Source organism: Trachypithecus francoisi, unplaced genomic scaffold (genome assembly GCF_009764315.1).
Source record: "Trachypithecus francoisi isolate TF-2019V2 unplaced genomic scaffold, Tfra_2.0 Lachesis_group3, whole genome shotgun sequence".
NCBI lineage: Eukaryota > Metazoa > Chordata > Mammalia > Primates > Cercopithecidae > Trachypithecus > Trachypithecus francoisi.
Window position 1 is genome coordinate 126,634,807 of NW_022681468.1, and position 21,679 is coordinate 126,656,485.

General features: G+C 47.3%; 1 protein-coding gene across 21 annotated transcripts in view; it reads right to left on the reverse strand.

Annotated features, from left to right (window-relative positions):
* TPM1 (tropomyosin 1) overlaps nt 1-19,431 on the reverse strand; it is a 29,221-nt gene extending 9,790 nt beyond the window's left edge. For 4 of the 21 annotated variants that reach the window (XM_033189859.1, XM_033189852.1, XM_033189857.1 and 1 more), the window contains exons 1-6: nt 19,132-19,431; nt 17,917-18,042; nt 4,909-5,042; nt 2,358-2,475; nt 1,112-1,182; nt 779-854 (exon numbers count right to left, since the gene is read on the reverse strand). In XM_033189859.1, the coding sequence (XP_033045750.1) occupies nt 779-854; nt 1,112-1,182; nt 2,358-2,475; nt 4,909-5,042; nt 17,917-18,042; nt 19,132-19,245 (639 nt within the window). In that variant the 5' untranslated portion in view covers nt 19,246-19,431. Of the gene's footprint in view, nt 1-261; nt 338-778; nt 855-1,111; nt 1,183-2,357; nt 2,476-4,908; nt 5,043-13,338; nt 13,733-17,916; nt 18,043-18,237; nt 18,364-19,131 lie in introns of those variants that run through there. The other 17 variants (XM_033189869.1, XM_033189873.1, XM_033189865.1 and 14 more) reach the window with 7 other exon arrangements.
* Nucleotides 19,432-21,679: the final 2,248 nt, after the last annotated feature.

Below are 21,679 nucleotides of genomic sequence, written 5' to 3' on the forward strand. Positions count from 1 at the left end.
CCTATTGTTTTACATGGGATAACAACAAGATAACTTATCCACTTGGCACTTGGTTTAAATTAAATTGATGACTCATATCCCTAAGATAAAATAAATTCTCTAGCTAATAAAAAGAATTTGTTACCTAGTAACTCTCCAAAAATCACCTCACAATATTGCCATTTACTAAAATGTCTACTGTAAGTGTTGCTTTCACTGGCAGGGCCTCTTTGGAGCAGCTCTTAAAAGACGCCTTTCCCCCACACCATGCTCCTGGCCTACCTTCTCAGCCTGAGCCTCCAGTGACTTCAAGTTGTTCGTCACAGTTTTCAACTCTTCTTCAAGCTCGGCACATTTGCTAATGTTTTCGATCAGAGGCAGAAAGGGTGGGAGACAAGCCAAAGGAAGGAGGAGAGAAAAAGGAGAGGGATGGGAAAAAATGAAAACCGAGTCCTAGAGACAAAGGGCTGCCTTAAAGTAGCCAAATCATCGGGTATTAAAATGTTTAGTTTGGCCAGGAACACTGCCCCCCAACCTCGCAACAGCAGAAGGCAGGGTGACAAAATCCAACAACTTTGAAGTGCAATAATTTGGCTCCTTTTTTGGCTGCCCAAAGAGCATTTATGAAGGGAAAACAAAGGAGCATAAAGGACCAAGGGAAAGCACTTAAAGCAAGATATAAATAGCAGAGGGTGAAGTGAAGGTGCAGTCGTTATACCAAACGAACCAGTAGGCATTGGAAGCTGAAAGACGTCTGGGTTGCCGTTAAACCTAAAAACCACACATGAGCCATCAGTACCTTATCCTCTGCAGCCATTAATGCTTTCAAGGTCTGATCCATTATTCTTAATTGTTCTTCCAGCTGTCGGACTTGGCTGTTAGTGGACACAGGAAATGCACAAGGCCATTCACAAAATCAGTGTGCAGGTAAGGCATGCAGTGGTACACACATTCATACATAGACACCCCACACGAGTCCTCCATGTTCCATACTCGTGGCTCATCCACAGCAAATGAGCACAAAAGGAGCCCGGAGCTGAAACAGGTAATGTGCAGCTGCCAGAAGGTCATGCTGTTTAGTCACTGCTCTGCAGCACCCCATTCGTGGCCTCCTGGCGCCGGGCCTGCTTACCCTTCTGAGAGCTCAGCCCGCTCCTCTGCACGTTCCAGGTCACTCTCAATGATGACCAGCTTACGGGCCACCTGCAGCAGGAAAACACAACACACACACCATGGATCTTGCAAGTTTTGTGTAGGAGGGCATGGGGGTAGCGATCAGATCCCATCAGGCACTAAGGGTTTTATCTACAAACAATATGATCCTCTTGCTGGTAGACCGGAGAGAAGCAACTCTCCATTAGGAGTGCGAGCAGAGAGGAGATCAGAGGCTTCTGCTTAGACTCAGAATGGTTAGCTGTGATTGGGCAGTCTCAATTGGAAGTCTGATCTAGAACTGGCAGCCAGACCAAAATGTGGAGGGAGGGAGAAAATACAAATTCACAATCTCAAAAACAGCAGTAGGATGAGACGTATACTGAAAAGGTGGGAGCTGCCAGGAAAACAAAATAAACCTAAGAACTTCAATTTGATGGTTGATCTGTACATCTACCTCCTTATTGCAGAGGAAGAATATGAGAGACACTAACGTGAGACAAGTTGGTGAGATAATTGACAAAATCAAGTTTGTATTTAGTGGAAGAACCAGAGAGAGGAAGGGAGCCTCTGAAGCAGATCAAAACTTGTGAGCATAGTGTCATCTGAAGGTAATAATGATAATAAAAAGGAGCGGCAATGCTGTTTCAGGATAGCCACAATGTGATCCAATAAGGAAAAAACAGAAATCTTAATAATCATATTGCCTCTTATCGCAGGAGGCTGTTTTCATGGGAACATGACCAGCAGCAAATTCTACTGAAAATCTGCATTGATAATAGTTTCCTACCACCCTTGAGGAGAGAGGCCTCCATGAATCCACTGAGACACTGTGGTCTCTAGGTTGCCCAATCTGGATGTGCCAGGTGACTCTGGGAAGAAGTGACTTGCACCATGATAGCATGAGAGCCTCCTTTCACAAGACACAGGGCCCAACTCTCCCTTCTGGCCAAAGATCTTCTGTCCAGGTCTTTGTGGTTGGGGGAGAGGAGTTTTGGTCCTTCTTCCCCGTGCCACTGATCGGCTTCCTGATAAAGCCTGGGATCCCCTAGCAGGATTAAAATGAGAACTGTTTTCTGGAGACAAAGGAACTTTGCTTCTCGAGACCACCCGTGTCTGCCAACCAAGCAGATGGCCTCACTGAGGAATCAAGACTGTGCATTGCTCCCTGGCCTCCTGAAGGCCACTGTTGGAAGTCCACAAGGCTGTGGGCCCCAGGATCTGACCTCTTCATATTTGCGGTCGGCATCTTCAGCAATGTGCTTGGCCTCTTTCAGTTGGATCTCCTGAATTTCCATTTTTTCTTCATCCTTTTGGGCTCGACTCTCAATGACTTTCATGCCTCTGAAAAGAAAGACAAGCAGGAAAACCCAAGATTTAGAGCTGACCTTCCCAAATGCACACTGCACTGCTGTGGCCTGTGAGGCTTAGTGTAAGCGGTAGACCAAAATAGAGCACAGAGCTACTTTTATTTCCCAAACCAGGAAACAACAATTTCCAGAGCTAAAGGTGGAAAAAAGAGACACATTTCTCTCTGTTCATTCACTGTGAATGAACTCTCTCACCCTGAGTACTGATCAAACTATCAGGCATCTAACATTAATGATAAAAGGTACCATGTCAGGATCCTGTCTGAATCTTGGCGGCATGAAACCGGAAAAGCCAATATGCTTTACTATTAAAAAGATAACGAGATTTCTTGCCTTTCCTGTGGAAAGCCTCAGCTTGCACATGAATCAAAGCTAGAACAAAATCAAACTTATCTTTATATACCTCTTTCTACAAAGAATCTTCTTACCCTGCCAACCATAAGCAAAAATATTAGACTTAATAAGATATTAGACTTAATATTAGATTTAATAAACTAGTAGGCCCACAAAAAATGCTGATATTTGACCATTTCAGACAAGTAATAATGGCAATTTCCTATGGTTCAACTGAATGCTTCAAATTAAGTTTTACCTGTAATGGAACCCTTTGATGACAGCAATGCTGGGAGATAGGCCTGACACTGTCCTCTACGCTGAGTGTATTAAGGTCCTACGGCATGGTGTTATGTTTCAGAAAAATACTAACTGAACTATGATATTTTACAGATATATGGAATAACAAGTCATGTAAAATGGAATTCATTTATCAAAATTTAAGTAGGCAGTATAAGTGAACCACTATTTTTTTATTTTTATTTTTTGAGACAGAGTCTCACTCTGTCACCCAGGTTGGAGTACAGTGGTGTGATCTTGGCTCGCTGCAACCTCCACTTTCTGTGTTCAGCGATTCTTCTGCCTCAGCCTCCCGAGTAGCTGGAATTACAGGTGTGCACCACCACCCTTGGCTAAGTTTTGTATTTGTTAGTAGATTTAGGGGTTATGCCATGTTGGCCAGGCTGATCTCAAACTCCTGGCCTCAAGTGATCTGCCCGCCTCGGCCTCCTGAAGTGCTGGGATTACAGGTGTGAGCCGCCGTGTCTAGCCCACTATCTTTTGATGAAGCACTGGAATACAGTTGAGGAGATCTGGGTCACAGTCTTGGCTTAGCCACAAATATGCTGTGAGCCTTGGTGCAAGTCACATTCGTCTCTGAGCCCCAGTTTTCTCATTTGTAAAACTAAGGGACTAAATGACCCCCAAGTCCCCTTTACTCCGAAGTCTAACATTACCAGACTGCCTTTAAGGTGCACTAACAAGTATATTTCAGAAAGAAGTCAGCCACAAAACCGCTCTTATGTGTACACTGTAAGATATGATTAGGCATCTTAAAGAAGTCCAAAATGCTTGGTTAGCGAAGAAACACTAAGCAGCAGTGGATAATGGCCTAAAAAGTTTAGCTAAAAATCTTCTTTAATCCTAAAGTCTGAAATCACTCTTTATACCTGGTACCTGGTGACAGGGTCACTTCAAAGAGTGAGAAATGGCCAAGATGACTGACTGCCTTCACTTGCCCAGGTCACAGCACAGATAGATACACATTCTGTGTTCTGAGCCCTTCATGCCATGCCATCCCTCAAGCAGCAGAACGCTCTCTCACTTCATGGAGTCTCTGTTGAAGTACTTCTATGCAATACGGCAAATCCTTAATTCCAACAGTTGAGCATAAGGGAAAATGCCTTCTAGACCAGCCAAGGCTGTGCTGGTCTATACAAACCACGCTTTCCTTTACTACCACAAAGCTGAATCTTAGAGTAATAATTCAGCTAAAGCCAGATTACAGTAGAGGTGGGCTCAGAACACACGAGCATCTGACTATTTGTGTGCACGTGTCTTGTGTGTATTGAGACCAAGTCCAAAATATTTTACTTTTGCAGACGGTATTTCTGCTTTGTGTTTTTTCTTCCACCTGTGTGTTAAGCTATTTGACAACTGATAGTCCACAGTTCCTTTATTTAGGCCTAAGCCTCCTTGGTATATTATAAAATAAAGTTATACTTTAACAAATGCACAACTGCTCTGTGGTCAGTAGGAATGAAAGGGCCAACTCGTATCCCTGACATTCCTCCTTTACATATCTGTCTGCCTCATTAGATGGTGAGCTTTGTGAAGGCAGGAACAAGAGCTTCTTCTTTGTAACCTTAGGGCTTAGGACAGTGCTTTGGACATAGTAGGTATTTCACTAATGCTAAATGAACAAAACCAACCGAGTTATACCTGGGATCAATAGAGGAAATGATCCCACCACCAGGGGACTGAAAAATTCTTAAACCTCAAAGATCACAGGAGCCCTCTGGTTTATTCCACCAGGAAAGGCAGCTGCAAAAGATGGCTGATGGGGCATTCTCACCTCTCACTCTCATCTGCTGCCTTCTCAGCTTCCTCCAGCTTCTGCAAAGCTGTTGCCAGACGCTCCTGGGCACGATCCAACTCTTCCTCAACGAGCTGGATGCGTCTGTTCAGAGAAGCTACATCGGCTTCAGCCTAGGTAGAGAGAGTGAAAAGCATTTCAGAGTTGGGGAGAAAGTGAGGGTGGTAGCTTCAGGAAATGGCTGGGACTGCAATGCTGATTTCAGACAGGAAGATTGTCTTGTGGTGAGCTACCTTTAAGTGCATTACAAGCCCTCATCAACTCCGGAGTTCTCGGACACATTTATACATTGATTCATACAGTAAACATCCATATTTGTGTATACACAAATCTATACACACAATTCTCATCAGACAGATCATGAGCACACGCTCTTCCACATGGTTCTTTTCTTCCACAGATTTCAACACCCTGGCTTTACTTGCCTGTTAAACAAGAGCGTCATCACAGCCACCTCACTCACTGGGGGCCTGAAGTGTGAGACAAGACTTACCCAGGCTCAGCCATGTAAGACAATAGCAGTACAGCCAGAAATCGGACTCAAGAGTTTCACGCAAGTCTTTTCTTCTAGCCACTTTATCAAAGGATCCTTACAAAGGAACTCAAATAGTTTAAAATTCAGGGGTTCTAAAATACACACCACATGAAGGCCCAACACAATCCAGTAACCCCTTTTAGAATAACTGGCCTCATTGGAACAGAGCCAAGACAAATTTCCCAAGTGTTTTTGATGTAAGCCTATGAAATTTCTTGGAAGTCAAGGTTAATACAAGAAAAGTATCAAACTACTAAAAAAAAAAATAATACAAGTACTGTTTTTACTTGGTATCTATCTCTGAAATAAAATGTTGGTTTCTTTGAGAAGTAATGATTTTTTCCCTGTCATAAGAAACTGTTGCTATGAGTCTCAGAACACTTGTAAGACTATGATGGTCCATTATACACACTTGCACTGGTGGCTGTTTAAATATTGTGCATGGAAGTGGGAGATGGAATTTACTTATTAGGTACAATATCCTCATCCGCTTTGAATGTATGTTCACTAAGGGGTGGTAGGGGTTTCAGAACACTTAGGAGTTTTCTAGAAATTACAATATACACTTAGGGACCCATGGTAATAGGATAACAAATTTCTCTACATACAGCCCTGAACTGTAAGTTGCTCGCATCCAGAGAACTCACAGTTCTCTGCACAGAGTACGGGTTCAATAAGATAAGTAAAACCAACCTAATTTTAATAAAAGCAATGTTCTTAGCTTATGGATGCACAATACAGAGTTGGAAATGCAAATGTAGTTAGAGACTGTGGTCAGTCTTTAATCAAAGGAATCTGAGAACCTTCAGCTCTTTGCTCATTGAGATTTGTAAGATTTTAAATGCCAAGTTTTATCTGAGAAGACAGGTGAGTAGGGCATCTCCAACCATGGTGAAGGACTCTATAAAAACATGTGAATACACTTTTATCTTGACAAAAATGTAGTAATTGGTTGATGGAGGCAGGGAGCAGGGCAAATGTGAAATAAACCAGAGGAAGAGCATTTACAACTGTGCTGCCTACGAAGTAAATCATTATCAGTGTGCAGCTGGTAAATGGGCCCAGCTAGGAATTACCGGCAGATGACTGTTGTTTCTGGTTTGTGTGTGTATTGAAGGGCAAGGGTAATAGGATAACAAATTTCTTAATTATAGAGAAGTGTCTTTGAAAAACCATTAGGCGTTTTTTTACTATTACTGGAAGGATGTATATATTAAGGATATACTTCTGGGTCAATTAAGATTTCTTCACTTTTCTACATTTTCATTTTCCAGTAAAATTCTATTCCTTTTGAGGATGGAGGGGAACTCAAAGCTGAAGCAAAAACAAAGGGCAAACAAAACAAAACAAAATTTAAAACCACACAAAAAAACCAAGCACACAATCCAAAAGCCCTCCAACAACAAAAAGCCTCCGTAGAGTGTCTAGGTTATGTATTCAAAAGTACTGTGCACTTTCTTTTCTTTTCTCCTTTCTTATTCTTTTCAATATGATGGCAAATATCCTTGTCACAGAGGCTACGGCCTATTAGAGCAATGCCAGCAAGATTTTCAAAACCTTTTTGTAGCTACCAAGTTCTAAGTTCTCTGCCCTGCTTTAGATCTGGGCCTAAACCTCAAGGACTTTGTACTCACAGAAAGATGACTGTTTATGCTTTGGGGAAAGAACCCTCTGGGTGACAGGTCTCTATCCCCAGCTCCCCACACAGCTGAGTCACCAGAAAGGAAGGAGACAGCACCTCATGTTCATTCCAGCCTCGCACATGAGATCTCCCTACCCAAAGGGCCCCCACCAATCCATCCGTGTCTTCCCTCCGATCAACCCCACCCCCATTCTTTCCCTTAGCTCTTGGCACTGCGTTTACAGAATGCTGTTGTCTAAATGCCACTCCTGTGTTTCCCCAGGGTCTGTAGAACCTCAGACTCCTGGAAATCAGAAAATATGTCCTACAGGAATACCAGCCAGCAAGGCTTCATACAGGGTGCCCCAGCAACAACTGGGCATGGAGACCCATTTCTAGGTGCCAGTTTGTGATACAGAGAGAGGAATGGTAGGGCACACACAGCAGACCTGAGGGTAGGCTGCCCCTTCCTGAGGAGGCCCTGTAAATCCAAAAAATAGGGTCTCAATTTTTTAGCTAGAAGGATCCCTAGGCATTGTCCAGATCAGCAATTCCCACAAGTGACTGAGTGTCAGAATCAACCCAGAGATGAGCATTAAAAAAACAAAAATCAAACTTTCAGCTCGGCGCTGTGGCTCACGCCTGTAATCCCAGCACTTTGGGAGGCTGAGGCAGCTGGGTCATGAGGTCAAGAGTTTGAGACCAGCCTGACCAACACAGTGAAACTCTACTAAAAACACAAAAATTAGCCAGGCGAGGTGGCACGTGCCTGTAATCCCAGCTACTCAGGAGGCTGAGGCAGGAGAATCGCTTGAACCCGGGAGGCAGAGGCTGCAGTGAGCCGAGGTCACGCCACAGCACTCCAGCCTGGGTGACAGAGCAAGACTCTGCCTCAAATAAATAAATAAATAAATAAATAAAAATTAAAAAATCAAACTTCCAGGCCCCGTCCCGAGAGATTCTGATTCAGGAGGTCAAAGGGGGAGGGCAGGAATCTGTACTATAAATAAACAATCCCCTTTGCCACCACCCAAAGAGGCTGGCCATTCTTCTAGCTCTTGACTAAAAAGAGGCGGCAGGAGGGAGCTCTGACCCTGGGCACTGAAGTATGCGGAGGCCATAGAGCCATCAGTGGGAGACAGGATTAAAATCCAAGTCACCAGGCTCCTGGCATGCCAGCTCTCCACTTGTCACTTCTCCTGGCTTCCCGGAACGTCATGGAAACCTTGGATCTGGCAGTTCTCACTCCTGTGGTCTTTATCTCTTCTGACATCAGATTGAGATGTTCTCTGGCCCCCATCCCAACTCCCCAAGAAAGGCCTCAGGGACAGACCCTAACCAGGACTAGGAGAACAGTTGCTGCAATGCAAATCATCCACTAAAGTGATTATCACAATCTTTTTGAAATTAGGCAGGATATAAAATTGAAAACTTCATAAAACAATGCTAATGGGTAATAGGAAGCTCACGTAAGGACATGGAACATAAGGACACGGAACATTTACTCCCTAGCTCAGAATTCAATGCCTACTGCCCTAGAGGTTTCAGAGCAGGACAAGCAGAGGGGCTTCGAGGTGAAAGCCAGGACCTGGGAGTAGTATCTGAGGTACACCTATCTTTATGGGAAAACCCTGAACCCATGACAGGCTCTGCAGGCCCTATTATACTGGCCTAGTAGGATTTTTGTTTGGTTTGTTAGAATTCAAGATATGTTTAATTTTATAATTTAATCAGGGCTATTTTTTCTCTTATTTTTACTTTTTATTCTGATTTATTATGCTGTATGCTCCAAAAGCCCCACATCTCTCACCTTTACTAGCTTTTATTTCTGGTATTTTTTTTCTAAGTTTTGAGGTTATTTCGATATTTTCTAAGGTTCTTTTCATCATGGCACCTGGGGATTCTTAAGGACCTGCTGTTGCCTCTGCTGGTACAAGCCCATAGACATATGACCATCTGTTATTTAAAAGCAGATAGAAATAACAAGGCATTTGGGGAGGGTCAAGACCCCAGACACAAATTATTTCTAGGCATGTAAATCACTCTTAGTGTACTAAGTTAGCTTTCTTCTTCTTCTTCTTTTTTTTCTTTAAGATGGAGTCTAGCTGTGTCTCCAAGGCTGGAGTGCAGTGGCGTGACCTCGGCTCACTGCAACCTCTGCCTCCTGGGTTCAAGCAATTCTCCTGCCTCAGCCTCCCCAGTAGCTAGGATTACAGGCACGTGACACCATGCCCAGCTAATTGTTGTGTTTTTAGTAAAGGTGGGATTTCACCATGTTGGCTAGGCTAGTCTCGAACTGCCGACCTCAGGTGATCCACCCGCCTCGGCCTCCCAAAGTGCCGGGATTACAGGCGTGAGCCACCACACCCGGTGGAGTTAGCTTTCTTCTAACAACAGCCCCACGTGCTGACTGCCAGTGAACTCTTTCAATTTGGGATGATGGTTTCTTTTATTTCAAAAGTGCTATTAATGAACTACTCAAAAAAGAGACTGCTGTATTAGTCAAGGCTACCAATGTCTTCCTGCAGATCTGTTTTTAAATAACTTCCTGGTGCTCTGTACTTGAGGTGCCTTATAATGCATATGACCCTCCTCTAAGGTAACAGCCCAAGGGCATGCACCCCATTCCCCCACCCCAACATGGTACTATATAGAAATCAAGGGCATGCCCACCCCACCATAGTATAATATCCCAAATCAGATTTGGAAAAAAAAAAAAAAAAAAAAAAAGAACTTTTATGAGGCTTAGATTTTCATGAAATCCAGATGTTTTAGCCAATACAACAACAGAAAATTAAAAATGGCAGTGACTTTTACTTTTTGAAAAAGTATTCCAGTTAAGGCTATTAAGAAAAAATACTGGTGGGAGAATATTATATTCTAGAAATCAATCCTCTGGAATATGTTTCCAAAGTCCTGACTGAACCGGAGTGGAACCTGGGATGATCAAAGGTCAGGTCTTTTTATTTTATGCAAACTGTAGTTATATGAAGAAGGTTTCACCCAACTTGCTGTGTAAGACCAAGTGACCACAGCCAAGCTAAACTTCTGCCCTTATATGGTAAGGAAGGGGGGAAAAAACACTGATGACATTAAGGGGCACTCCCATGGATAACAGATAAACACAACCTCCTGTGTGTGTGCCAAAGCCCATAATTTATGAGGCATATTTGTATAATGAGGGAGAACAGACATGAACAAGGCATTGTAGTGCCTCTGCCTTGCCTACATACGAAAGTGGAAATTGAGAGTATACATTCCAGTTACAGCCACTCTGGGAGTGCCAATGCAAGCACAAAATGCACCCTCAGTTTCCTATCCCGGAAATATTTACCAAGTGTAAAGAGAGAAAATGCTGGGAATTTTTGTAAATTGGTTATTTCCAATGATTTAATCATGTTATTAATTAAGAACCTTCTGGCCACAACTCCCTGTCTCCTTGTTTGCTGGATACTACTCAGAAAGGAAGATTCTTCTTGCCTTTTTTTTTTTTTTTTAAATAATGAAAAAAGCAATCAAAACCCTAGTGGGTCACAAGATCTGGAGTCAATCATGTCAAGCAAAATAGCCTCATTCCAACATTTTGAAGGATCCACACAACTTGGAAACACAGACTAGGAGGAAGTAAGGGATGGCTGCTTTTTCCAAGGTAAGGGCTGGTTTAATAAGGCCTATTAACTACAGTCTGAACGTCTGAGTATTTGAATTTAGGCCAACTCTCTGGTCAAATATTTTTTGCAGTGGCTTATGGTTTTGTCACTAAACCTTTATCTTTGCTGCCAAAAGAAACTGTTACTGCTAGCTTAACTCACAGCCCAAGCTACATCTAAATACCTAGGTTAGCTACACTTCAGTTCCAATTTCAGAAGTTAGGAACAACTTGCAGCCTGAAAGTTTCTCTTCAATGGTCTGATCCAGTCCTCAAGTTGCTGTCTTAAAAGGTTCTGCGTTCAATCACCCAGGTAGGCTGCTTGCAAAAATTACTTAAAATGAAACCACTTAAACCACTTTTGATATAAAGCCATGAAAAGAATGAAAGTATTAATTATCTTTAGCCGACTGGCACAGGAAGAGTTCTGTTATAAAAACGATGCGCAAAAGATGCACATTAAAATAAAAGTAATAATGTGCCCTTCATAAAATTTATCTTTTGTGTCTAACATCAATCACTAGGCCAGGAGTCAATACAAGGCTCTTCCGCATAAGGTCACACATACTCTTTCTTAGCAGGGTGAGAAGACCTCAGACTTCTACCACTAACACCACTTCAACCCATCAAACATGCCTACCAGCCTGTCCACTTCCTCTTCATTCAAGCACCCCGCCCCAACAAATGTTGATTAAAAGCAGTAAATGAAGTGTTTTATGATGTCATAAAATGAGCAAGCCATCTTTAAGACCCCTTGCTGGGTGGGGAACTGAAGGTGAAGGAGCACTGTGTTGCCAGGGCAGTGCAGTTTTAATGACAGTGGGCACACAGCACTTACCCTGCTGCGCCAAGCACCACTGTACTGTCCGTACATAGTAACTCCTTTAACCGACAGGAAGATGCTGTTACTATCCACACTTTACACTGAGGGAACTGAAACACAGAGGTTAAGTAAATTGCCCACTGCTAGTAAGTAGTGGAGCCAGGATTCAAATTCTGACAGTCTGGGTCCAAAGTTCTTGTCCTTATCCATCATAATCTTTTTTTTTTTTTTTTTTTTTTTTTTTTTTTTTTTTTTTTTTGAGACGGAGTCTCGCTCTGTCGCCCAGGCTGGAGTGCAGTGGCCAGATCTCAGCTCACTGCAAGCTCCGCCTCCCGGGTTTACGCCATTCTCCTGCCTCAGCCTCCCGAGTAGCTGGGACTACAGGCGCCCGCCACCTCGCCCGGCTAGTTTTTTTGTATTTTTTAGTAGAGACGGGGTTTCACCATGTTAGCCAGGATGGTCTCGATATCCTGACCTCGTGATCCGCCCGTCTCGGCCTCCCAAAGTGCTGGGATTACAGGCTTGAGCCACCGCGCCCGGCCCATCATATTCTATATAGTTCAAATGGTTCAAGGACAGCTGCTAGCCAGTTAGGGAGTCGGAATTAGTTTACCACCCAGCCAAGTTCAGGGATATCCACAGGACTTTTGCTGACTCGTCCTATAAAGCAAATACTGAGAATTATCTTTTGCCTATTGATTTCCTTTTTCCTGCTTGTATTTTATCTGAAACTTTCTCTAGTTGAGCTTTCCTCTAAAGAGAACCATTTCAGATCTTGAAGTTTCTGTGGCCAGCCATACAGCCACTTACAAACACTTAACCAGAACGATTTACTCAGCTCAGAACAGCCCCGTATATTAAGCACAGCAAGACATCATACTATCGCTTGTCATAACATTCCTAAGGTGTTTGTTTCAGTATCTTGATTAAAACACACACACACACACACAATCGACAAATATCAAATACTAGACTACCTCTGAAATCCTGTTCCTGTTTGCTGGATACATTTGCCTTGGAAGAAAGGAAGGAAGCCAGGTATTACATTTAACAAGGGGGAGGGGAAGCCCGCAAGAGAATACACCCAATAACTGTTGATATTTCGCCAACTTTTTCCAAGACTTGGTAACAAAGGATTATCTATCTGTATGAGAGAAGAGGGAAGGAGGACTGCTGAAGAAAGGGAAGGGTGAAGGGTATTGTACTATATATTAGCTCTTCCAGCAGAACGCGGCGCTGTCAAGCTGTCAATGTCTCGCTACCACCTCAGAGACACAGGCCTCCGGGAAACCACAGGGTCGACGGGGACGGCGGAGTGTAAGCATCCCCGGTCCCCAAGTCCACAGTATCTCTCCCACTTGAACTGTCGGCACCCCTTCTCAAAGGTACGGATCTCCAAGAGGAAGGACCTTCTCCCACTCCACTCTCAGAGTAAAGCAAGCCAGCAGCGCAAAGTGCACCTCCCGGGGACGCAGAGACACGACCGAAAGCCACCACCCCAGAAACAGACCCTTCCTGGGAAAATGCTCCTTCCGGAACCTTCTCAACACCACCCCTGCTTCCCCTGATCTACTTTAGATCAGCGAGATGGAAAGGAAAGGCTGAGAACAGGCCGGGCCCCTCCCCAGAGCCCGCCGCCAGCTGGCCCAGGTGCGCCAGGTGCGCCCTGGAGGCGTGGGGACGGGGGACGGGAGCCTGCAGGAGGGCCCTGCTGGGCGCCGCGGGGCTGTCCGGGGAGGATGCGCCTCTGGGGTCTGCGGGGTGATGGGTGGGTCCCTTACGGTCTCCCTCAGCTTCCTCTCGTGGTCCAACTCGCGCTGCAGGGTGCCCGCGCGCTCCTCTGCGGTGTCCGCCTGCTCCTGCAGGCTCCGGATCTTCCTCCGCACCGCCTCCAGCGAGCTACTCCCCGCCATCGCGCCGGACCGGTAGGCGGGCGGGCGGGCTGCAATGGGAGAGGCCGGCTGCTGCCCTGCGGACCTGGCTGCCGCGGCTGTCCCGGCTGCCCAGCGCCGGTCCGCCCCGCCCAGGCCTCTCTGTGCAACGGCGGCGCCCCCTGCGGCCAGGAGCAGTCCGGAAGTCGCGGCCTCCAGGGCGGCGCAGACGAACCGCAGGCGGGCTCACGAGCGCCGGGGGCGGGCACGGCAGGGCGGGGTGCGCGCCGCGGATCCCGGGACCGGCCGGGGTACTGCGCATGCTCGGGCGGCGGGTAGAAAGGCGCGCCCGGAGCGCGGCGGGGGTACCTGGTGGGCTGGGCGCTCCGGGAGGCCACTGCACGAGAGTTCTGGCTTCCACTTCTAAGGCCCCTCCCCGGCGCCGTGGTGACCCGGGTAAACGGAGCTGGCTGCTAAGGGCAATAGCGACTCCTGCTGGCCGCTGGAGTGCTCCGCTCCCGAGTCCAGATTCCCATGCCCAGGAGCCAGAGAAGCTGAGCTGCGGGTCTGGAGCCGGAATACGCCCTAAAGGGACTGATCCTAACCACAAGATTATAACCCCAGCACTACCCCCATTCCCCCAAACTTTACGAAGTGAAAACCACCCACGTGTAGAGCATAGTGGTTAGACCTCCTGTTCTAAATGCAATTTTCCTACGTTGAATCTGGCGCCTAGTTTCCTGCTGCGTGACTTCGGACAAATAACTTGTCTTCTCTGGGCGTCATCTGTAAAAGTGGGAATAATAATAGTACTTTCCCCATGGAGCTGCTATGAGAATTATGAAGGACCGTAAAGCGCTTAGCACAAAACCTTGTACATAGTTAAAAACGCAAACGATAGCTACGATTAAGAAATACACAAGCACTGTTTTAAGAGTCAGGCTGAGGCCCATAAGCAGCTGTGTGATCTCAGGCCAACCTCGCTGGGACTCACTTCCCATGAAAACAGCCACCCAAAGGGTCTCTTCTCTTTACAGCCTTCTTTGGTGTCAGACCAGCCTCTGCCATCTCCTGGAATCCGATCAATCCTGGGCTGGACTGGGATGCCTTTAAAAGGCACCCCAAGGAAAGCCACAGAACCCTATGAAGGAGCCTCTGGCTACAGGTGGAGAAAACCACTGCAGATACAATCGCCGCTGATTTCCCCCTTGAGATGTATTCTTAAATGCCTTCTAAGTCTCAGGGCTTTTTCTCCTCAGCTTTGTCACAGAAAGCTCTTAAAGCCAGCTCCCTATGTGTGGGAATAATAAAGAAAACATGCTTGACAACCCTCTCCTCCTCCAAACCCTAACAAAGAACTTTTGCTTTCCTGACTCATTTTCTGTGGAGTTCCTCATAGCCTCTGCTGAGACTCTCACAAATCCCAGCTTGGGTCCTTGCATCCTGTAGGTGGGAGCTTCTCGCTTTGTTTTCACGTGGTTTATCTGGTCAAGCGGGGAGGTTACAACTGGTCCCCTAAGTGCAGAGACTGTGGGCCTCCAACATTGAGAATGGGGGAACCGGGTGTCTGGGAACCTTCAGGAGCTGCCAGGAAACTGCTGGACACTAGCAAGTGCTCTAAGCAGCCAATTAGTGACTTAATGTCCTGGGAAAGTCAGTTTCAGGTGAGTTCATTTTCATGCTGATGTCATTATGCAAGAGTTTAGAAGAGTTTTCTCACCCTTGTCTGCAGGTTGGAATCACTTGGGTATTTTTCAAATGCTGCCGCCTGGGTTGCACCCCCAGGGATTCTGATTTAACTGGCCTTGGGTGCATCCTAACTGTGGGTTTTAAAAGCTTCCTAAGTGATTATGTTTAGAGAAGGTTGAGAATCCCTAAGTTAGGAAGTAAAGACCTACAAAGGGATAAAGACTCACACGCTATAAATATCAGATATATCACAGTTACTGGGGAAGAGACTGGGGGCCAGAAAAAAATGGAGTCTTCGATCCCCTTCAGCCTCACTTTTGACTTAGGTGGAACGACAACACAAAATTCGAAACAAGACCATCAGGGATACTACTCCTGGATGACAATCTTCTAAGCTAGGAAAAGCCCACTTCCAGAATAGGATTTGTAAAGTACATCAGTAAAGTAGTAGAAAAATATTTTTAGTAATAGTAGAAAAATATAAAAGTGTTTTACACTGGTGAACAATGGCAGTGAAATGTCCTAATCCCAAAGGTAATATTATTCCACTTCAAGAAGCTGACTTCTCCCTCACCCCACTTCTCCCTTTTTCTAGTGACATCTGTCTCTTCCTCCTCAAGTTCTGACTATTTTTTAATAAATAAAAAACTACCACTCTGAATATGGTCATGCACCACATAATGATGTCTTGGTCAACGAGGGGCTGCATATATGAGAGTAGCCTCATAAGATTATAATAGAGCTAAAAAATTCCTATGGCCTGCTGATTTGTCTTACAATTGTTGACAGTATTCAGTACAGTAACATGCTGTACAGGTTTGTAGCCTAGGTGTTTAGTAGGCTATACCCTCTAGGTTTGTGTAAGGACTATACACTCTATGGTGTTTTCACAATGAAGAAATCACCTCACAACACATGTCTCAGACTTTATCCCCCTTCGTTAATCAACAAATGACTGTATAGCATTTCTTCACTAACTTCTTCAATATTCCTACGGGCTGCAAACTCCAGACAACCTAAAGTGTCCTAAAAGGGAATGTGATCAATACACTACCAAAAAAACCATATATGCCAGATTTAGGGGCAGTTCCCCAGTGGGAAAAATAAGCAAAACAAGATGCAAGAAAGTCCCTCCCCTGCTGCTTCCCACACCAGCTGACTTTAAATAACTTCTTTTCCATTTCTGCCCCACCCCATTCCAGTGCTCCCTTCAACAAGACTTTTCAATAAAGACATGTTAGCACTGCATAGTTATAATAATTATTATCCTTTTTTTTTTTTTTTTAAGAATTGTAGTAACCTTTTTCTCCCTCTTTTGCCTTCAGTCTTACTGGGCTATTTTCAAATTCTCTGCATTCTTTTCCTTATAAGGACTATCTTTCCTTGATCTATCAGCAGCTCTTTTGAAAAAGCTAAATAAACGTCCTGCTGGAGAATTTGCAGGAGGCAGGCATCTTCCATTTAGCCATATATAGAGCAGGCATCTGATCTGCATTATACAAAGTAGGCTCAGAGTTATATATGGTTTTTGACTCTTTTTCCAAAGCCAGGTAGTTTATTATTTAAATGTTTTAGCAAAATCAGTGCTTCCCCCAAATCCCCTTTCCAGGAACCTTTTCACTGAAAATTTCTTTTTGTCAGATTCTAAATGTCCTCTCTGGATTTCTCATTTACAAAGCACACCTGGACATACATCTCAAGGCTTTCATGCTACAAAGGCCTTTACTAATTTCAAGACCTGAGACCCTTCAGTTATTTGCATGTTACTTTCATATAAAAAAAGTCTGCTGTTGCCCTTGGTGTTTCAACTGCTGGCATAGCTTTCCCTGTGCTCACGCATTCTTGGAATTGTTACCAACTTCCCAAGGAATTCTTTTCTAATTGGGCCTCTAGGCTTAATTAGCTTTTAGCATGGAATCCAATGGTGTGAAAAGAAGTTGGTCCTTTGGCTTGACTTTCTGAGGCAGAAGAGGCAAGCCCTCAATTAAAAAGCTTCCAAAGGGCAGTGGACAAAGAGCTTAGGAGAGCCTTAGCTGTGTGCATCACCCCTGCAACTATGTGGTGGTTGTCAGAAGGCTGACAGGTGGGGGCGGGGCCGGCAGGAGGGGCAGGGGGCAGCTAGCTCACTATACCATATAAAGCACTGAGCTATATATAACTCATAGCTTACTTTCTGGACCTAGTGCCTTCAGACTGCAGACCCAAGCAAGTATCATCTTCCCAGGCAGATCTTAAGGGGTGGATTAAGGCTTACGCTAGTGAGAAAGGAAGCCTCAAAGTGTCTCTGTGCCTCACCAGGAAGTGCAACCTTCTAAGTAAAAGTACCATTGTGTCATTTCTTTCATTTAGAGGCCAGGTTCTCTGAACCCTGACTAGACCCACCACCAAAATCCAGAACTTCCCACCCACTGCAGATGGCAAAAGGAAAGAAAGTGAAGAAAACCTGGCATTCTCTCCACAAACCTTGGTGATGACACCTCAAGGGTTTTCTGCCACCAAGGAAGTGAAGTTCACCTCCAGAGTCCAGTTTCAGCTGCTCTATTCTCCCAGCCTCTCATCCACCCACCTCCACCCCCAGGGAGGTAAAGGAAAGGAGAAGAAGAGAGGAGTGGATGAAATATAAATGAATGTGTGCAGTAGCAGTCAGAGGCGGCATCCAATGCTCTGGGCCATGGCAGGGCTGTGTGCAGGTGTCCAGCAGGAGAAGGTAACCTTCCTCCATTGCTCTCCAGCCCTGTGGTGACCGCAGAGTGGCCACGCAGGCAAGAGGTGAGGGAAGCAGTGTGAGCGTGCACTTACATCGGTGGCCTTTTTCTCTGCCAGCTCCAGCTTCTCCTGGGCATCTTTGAGAGCCTCAGAGTATTTGTCCAGTTCATCTTCGGTGCCCTTGAGTTTCTTTTGCAGTGACACCAGCTCATCTTCCAGCTGGGAGTTGGCCAGGGGGTACGGGGAGGGAGGGGGGTGCAGCAGGCAGCGTGATCCCGAAGGGGAGGGGTGTGGGTGCACAGAACCAGAAGGACAGGGACAGCGGGAGAGACAGAGGGAAAGACAGGGAGGGAGAGAGAGAAAGAGAAAGAGTTAGCCATTCATGCGCCACGCTGTGCCGCGCGCCCCGGGTACCTTGGCGGCGGCCTCCTCGGCGGCCAGGAGGCTGTCCTCCGCCTTGTGCAGCTCCTCCAGCACCCGGTCCCGCTCGTCCTCCGACACCCGCAGCAACTTCTCCTTGGCCGCGATGTCCTCCTCGAGCTGGGGGCAGCGGCGGGCGGGCGCGGGCGGCCGGCACGGACCGGGTGTTAGACACACACAACACACAGGCATCGGGTTGACTGGGGCCCCTGGGGCTCGGGGCGCCGCCGCCGAGATGGAGTGCAAGGGACCCGAGGTAACTTTCTCTTTACCCGAGCTGGAACCGCTCCAGGGCTCACCCCGCACACCCACCTGCCCTGGGAGGAGACTCCTGCCGAGGTCTCAGCGGGCTCAAGTCCACTACTTGGGGACACAGAAGAACGCCACTGCTGGCCTGGCTTTCGGGCTGTAGCCTCCGTTCCGTCCCATCTTTGTTCTTTGGTAACAACTCCATGACTCCCCTTTCCTCCCCAAGTTTAACGTTCCTTTCTCCTCAGTCAAAAGTCAAATAACTTATAACATTTGAATTACTCGATCCCCTTTCTCCATCCCGCGCCCTTCCTTCAAACGTCCCCAGGAACCGGGTGTCCTCCTCCCTCCCCCAAACTGATTCCCAGTCCTGAGAATAAAGCGCCTCTAGGACTTGACTTCGCGGGCCATGGGAACCAGAGAAGGGAAATCAGCGTCCTCAGACCAGACTACAAAGTTAGACTAAGCCTGGCTCTTGCGTTTCCCTTCCTTCTTTCCAGACGCGCGCCCTGGCCGCCCTGGGTGGTGGTGGGGGTAGGGTGGTGGCTCCCCGAGTCCTCGGGGTGGGGATCCAGCCGGGGGTGCCAGGCTTGGGTCCCGGCGCTCGGGGCGCGGGTTCAGGGCCGGGGAGGCGCAGACCTGCTTGCTCCTGTCTTCCGCCGCCTTCTTGTCGGCCTCCGCCTGCTCAGCTCGATCCAAGGCGTTCTCCTTGTCGAGCTTCAGCATCTGCATCTTCTTCTTGATGGCGTCCATGGTGGCGGCTGCGAGGGGCCCTGGGGCTGCGGCAGGAGCGGCGGGGCGAGCGCGCGATCGGGCGGAGGAGCGGGAGTGCGAGCGCGGAGTCGCCTGCTGCTCCCAGATATGTACTTTCCCAAGGGGGCGACCGCATTCCTCAAGACAGCCAATACTTTTTTGGAAAAGCTTTTTTCTCCTGCCCCCCTTCCTCCTCTCCTCCCTCCGCCCCGTGCCCCCTCCCCTCTCCTCCCGCGGGGGCCGCTCGCCCATTCGCTGCCGGCCGCCGGCCTCCCAGTTGACGGTGGATATGACTATATATGGGGACCCGAGCCGCCGAGTCGGCTGCCGAGCGAGGCCGCCCTGTTTCTAAACCTGCGCGCCAGGGAGAGGGCGTTGGGGCCGAGCCGGGGCTGAGGCGCAACCCTCTGCCCTCCGTGCCCCCTTCTCTCCGGGCCGACACCCTGCCATTAGGGTCCCCAGCAGAGCCAGCCCTGAGCCGCCGGAGGCTGGGAGAGCGGCGGGCCAAGTGGTGGATGCGCGTCGCCCCCCTGGACCGTCCCCCGGCGCGCTTAGCCAAAGGCCCTGAGGCTTCCCAGCCGTGCCGCACCCTGCGTCAGGGCCGGTGCGCTCTCGGCACCCGCCAGCGCCTCCCAGGCAGCTCTCAGCCAGCCAGGTGTCATCCTGGGCGCTCACACTCTGGAAACTCAACTGGAACAGAGAAAGGGAGGACGTGGGAGAAAGCCTGGGGCGGCTTCTGAGACTTTCTCTGCGGGCGCGGGTCAGAAAGGCAGGGGGCGGCACAGCAACAGCACACGGAGTCTTGTTTTCTGCGTGCCCTTTCCCCCAGCGGAGGTGACAGTCAAATACTTTAGGGACACAGGACTCAGTGGCGTACTTCTGTGCTTGCTGTGCGGTGCCTCCAAAAAGGTGTGCGTGTGTGTGCGGGTGGCAGTTTAAGAACATTGAATTTAGACTCACGCAACTTGGTCTGTGGTCTCTACTCTGCCACCAGCAACTGTGTGACCTTGTTTGCTGCCCGCGGCTTTCTCAACTTTAAATCCGGGGGGTAGATGATCTCCGAGGTCCCTCCAGATCTAACTTGTTATAATTTTTCTTGCACTGATTTTAGGGAGTCGGCCTTTCCATGTTAGATGCTTAGGTGCCCGGTTTCGGAAAACATGGGATCGGTGTTATCCCGGCTAAGTCATTGCATCCGCAGCCGCAATTCTGAGGAGGGAGCAGGCCCGGCTTTGCCGTGTGAGCTGTGCTTGGAAGCAGGAGGATTTTCCCCCAACACTTCTTATTTTGAACTCTACTGCTCCCATCCCCCAAGGGGGAAAGCCTTTTTTTTTTCAGAGCTTCAGTGGGAGGGGAAGAGAGAGGACTGCCCCCAAGCCCTGAGCTCAGCTGAGGCAGGGTTGGTGAGGGTCTTGTTAACAGTCCCCACAGAATAATTCACAGTCTGTACTGCATGGTTACCGAATATTCCCCGGACGGTAGCTGAGCAAATCAGGCAGGCCAAACAACTTGTAAGTCCTTCAGAGAATGATCAAGTTCCTCTCCAGGATTTTATGGGGTTTCTTCCACTAACCCAACTGCCCAGGAGGGAAAAGATACACTGACACTGACCTAATGGTCAGAACATTAGAGCTGTGTGCATAGGGGCTGCATGGCACAGAAATTGACCAGAGCCCTTTAATCACAGTAGGTCAACCCAGCCACCGGAACAGTGACAAAGTTCCAGGCATGTGGACAATATCCAGATGCGTGGACTCCAGGGAGCTGACTCCCCATGTTGGAGCTCAGCAGAGGAGGCAAGAATAGGGAGTTAGGAGTCAGTTTCAGGGATCCAAACCTGGCCTGGTCACTTCCTTGCAGTGTGACCTTAGCCATGTTACAATGTCTCTAAGCCTTTTTTCTCACTTATAAAAAGAGGCAATTGAACTAGAGAAACTCCTTGCGGGACCACATGTTACTGACTTTTCTTTTCTCACTGTGCCATATGTAGCCGAGGAACTCATTAAAGTTTCCTTAAATGAAATCATGCTACAAGCAACTTTTTAAACATGCAATTATTGAGTACCTGGTATATACTAGGCAGGTACTAGGCTCTGGAATCCAAAGAATGAGTAGCACAGGTCTATGTCCTCCAGGTGTTTGACATGAGCAGGGTATAAGAATTCACAGGAGGAAGAAATAGAAATGACTAGGTCAGAGCAGATGGGAAAAGGTTCTCTGAAAAGGTGGTGTGGTTTTTAAACTGATTTTAAAGGAAGGGTAGCAGTTAGCTAGAGAGGAGGGCCATTGTATGAGTCAAGGAAAGAAAAAGGAATGTTTGGTGGTGGTTGGACAGTAGGATTTTGGGGGTGAGTGGGGACATGAGACAAAAGGAAGGCTGGGGCGGTATGATAAAGGGCCTTGAATTCCAGATTCAGACATTGAGACCTTACTG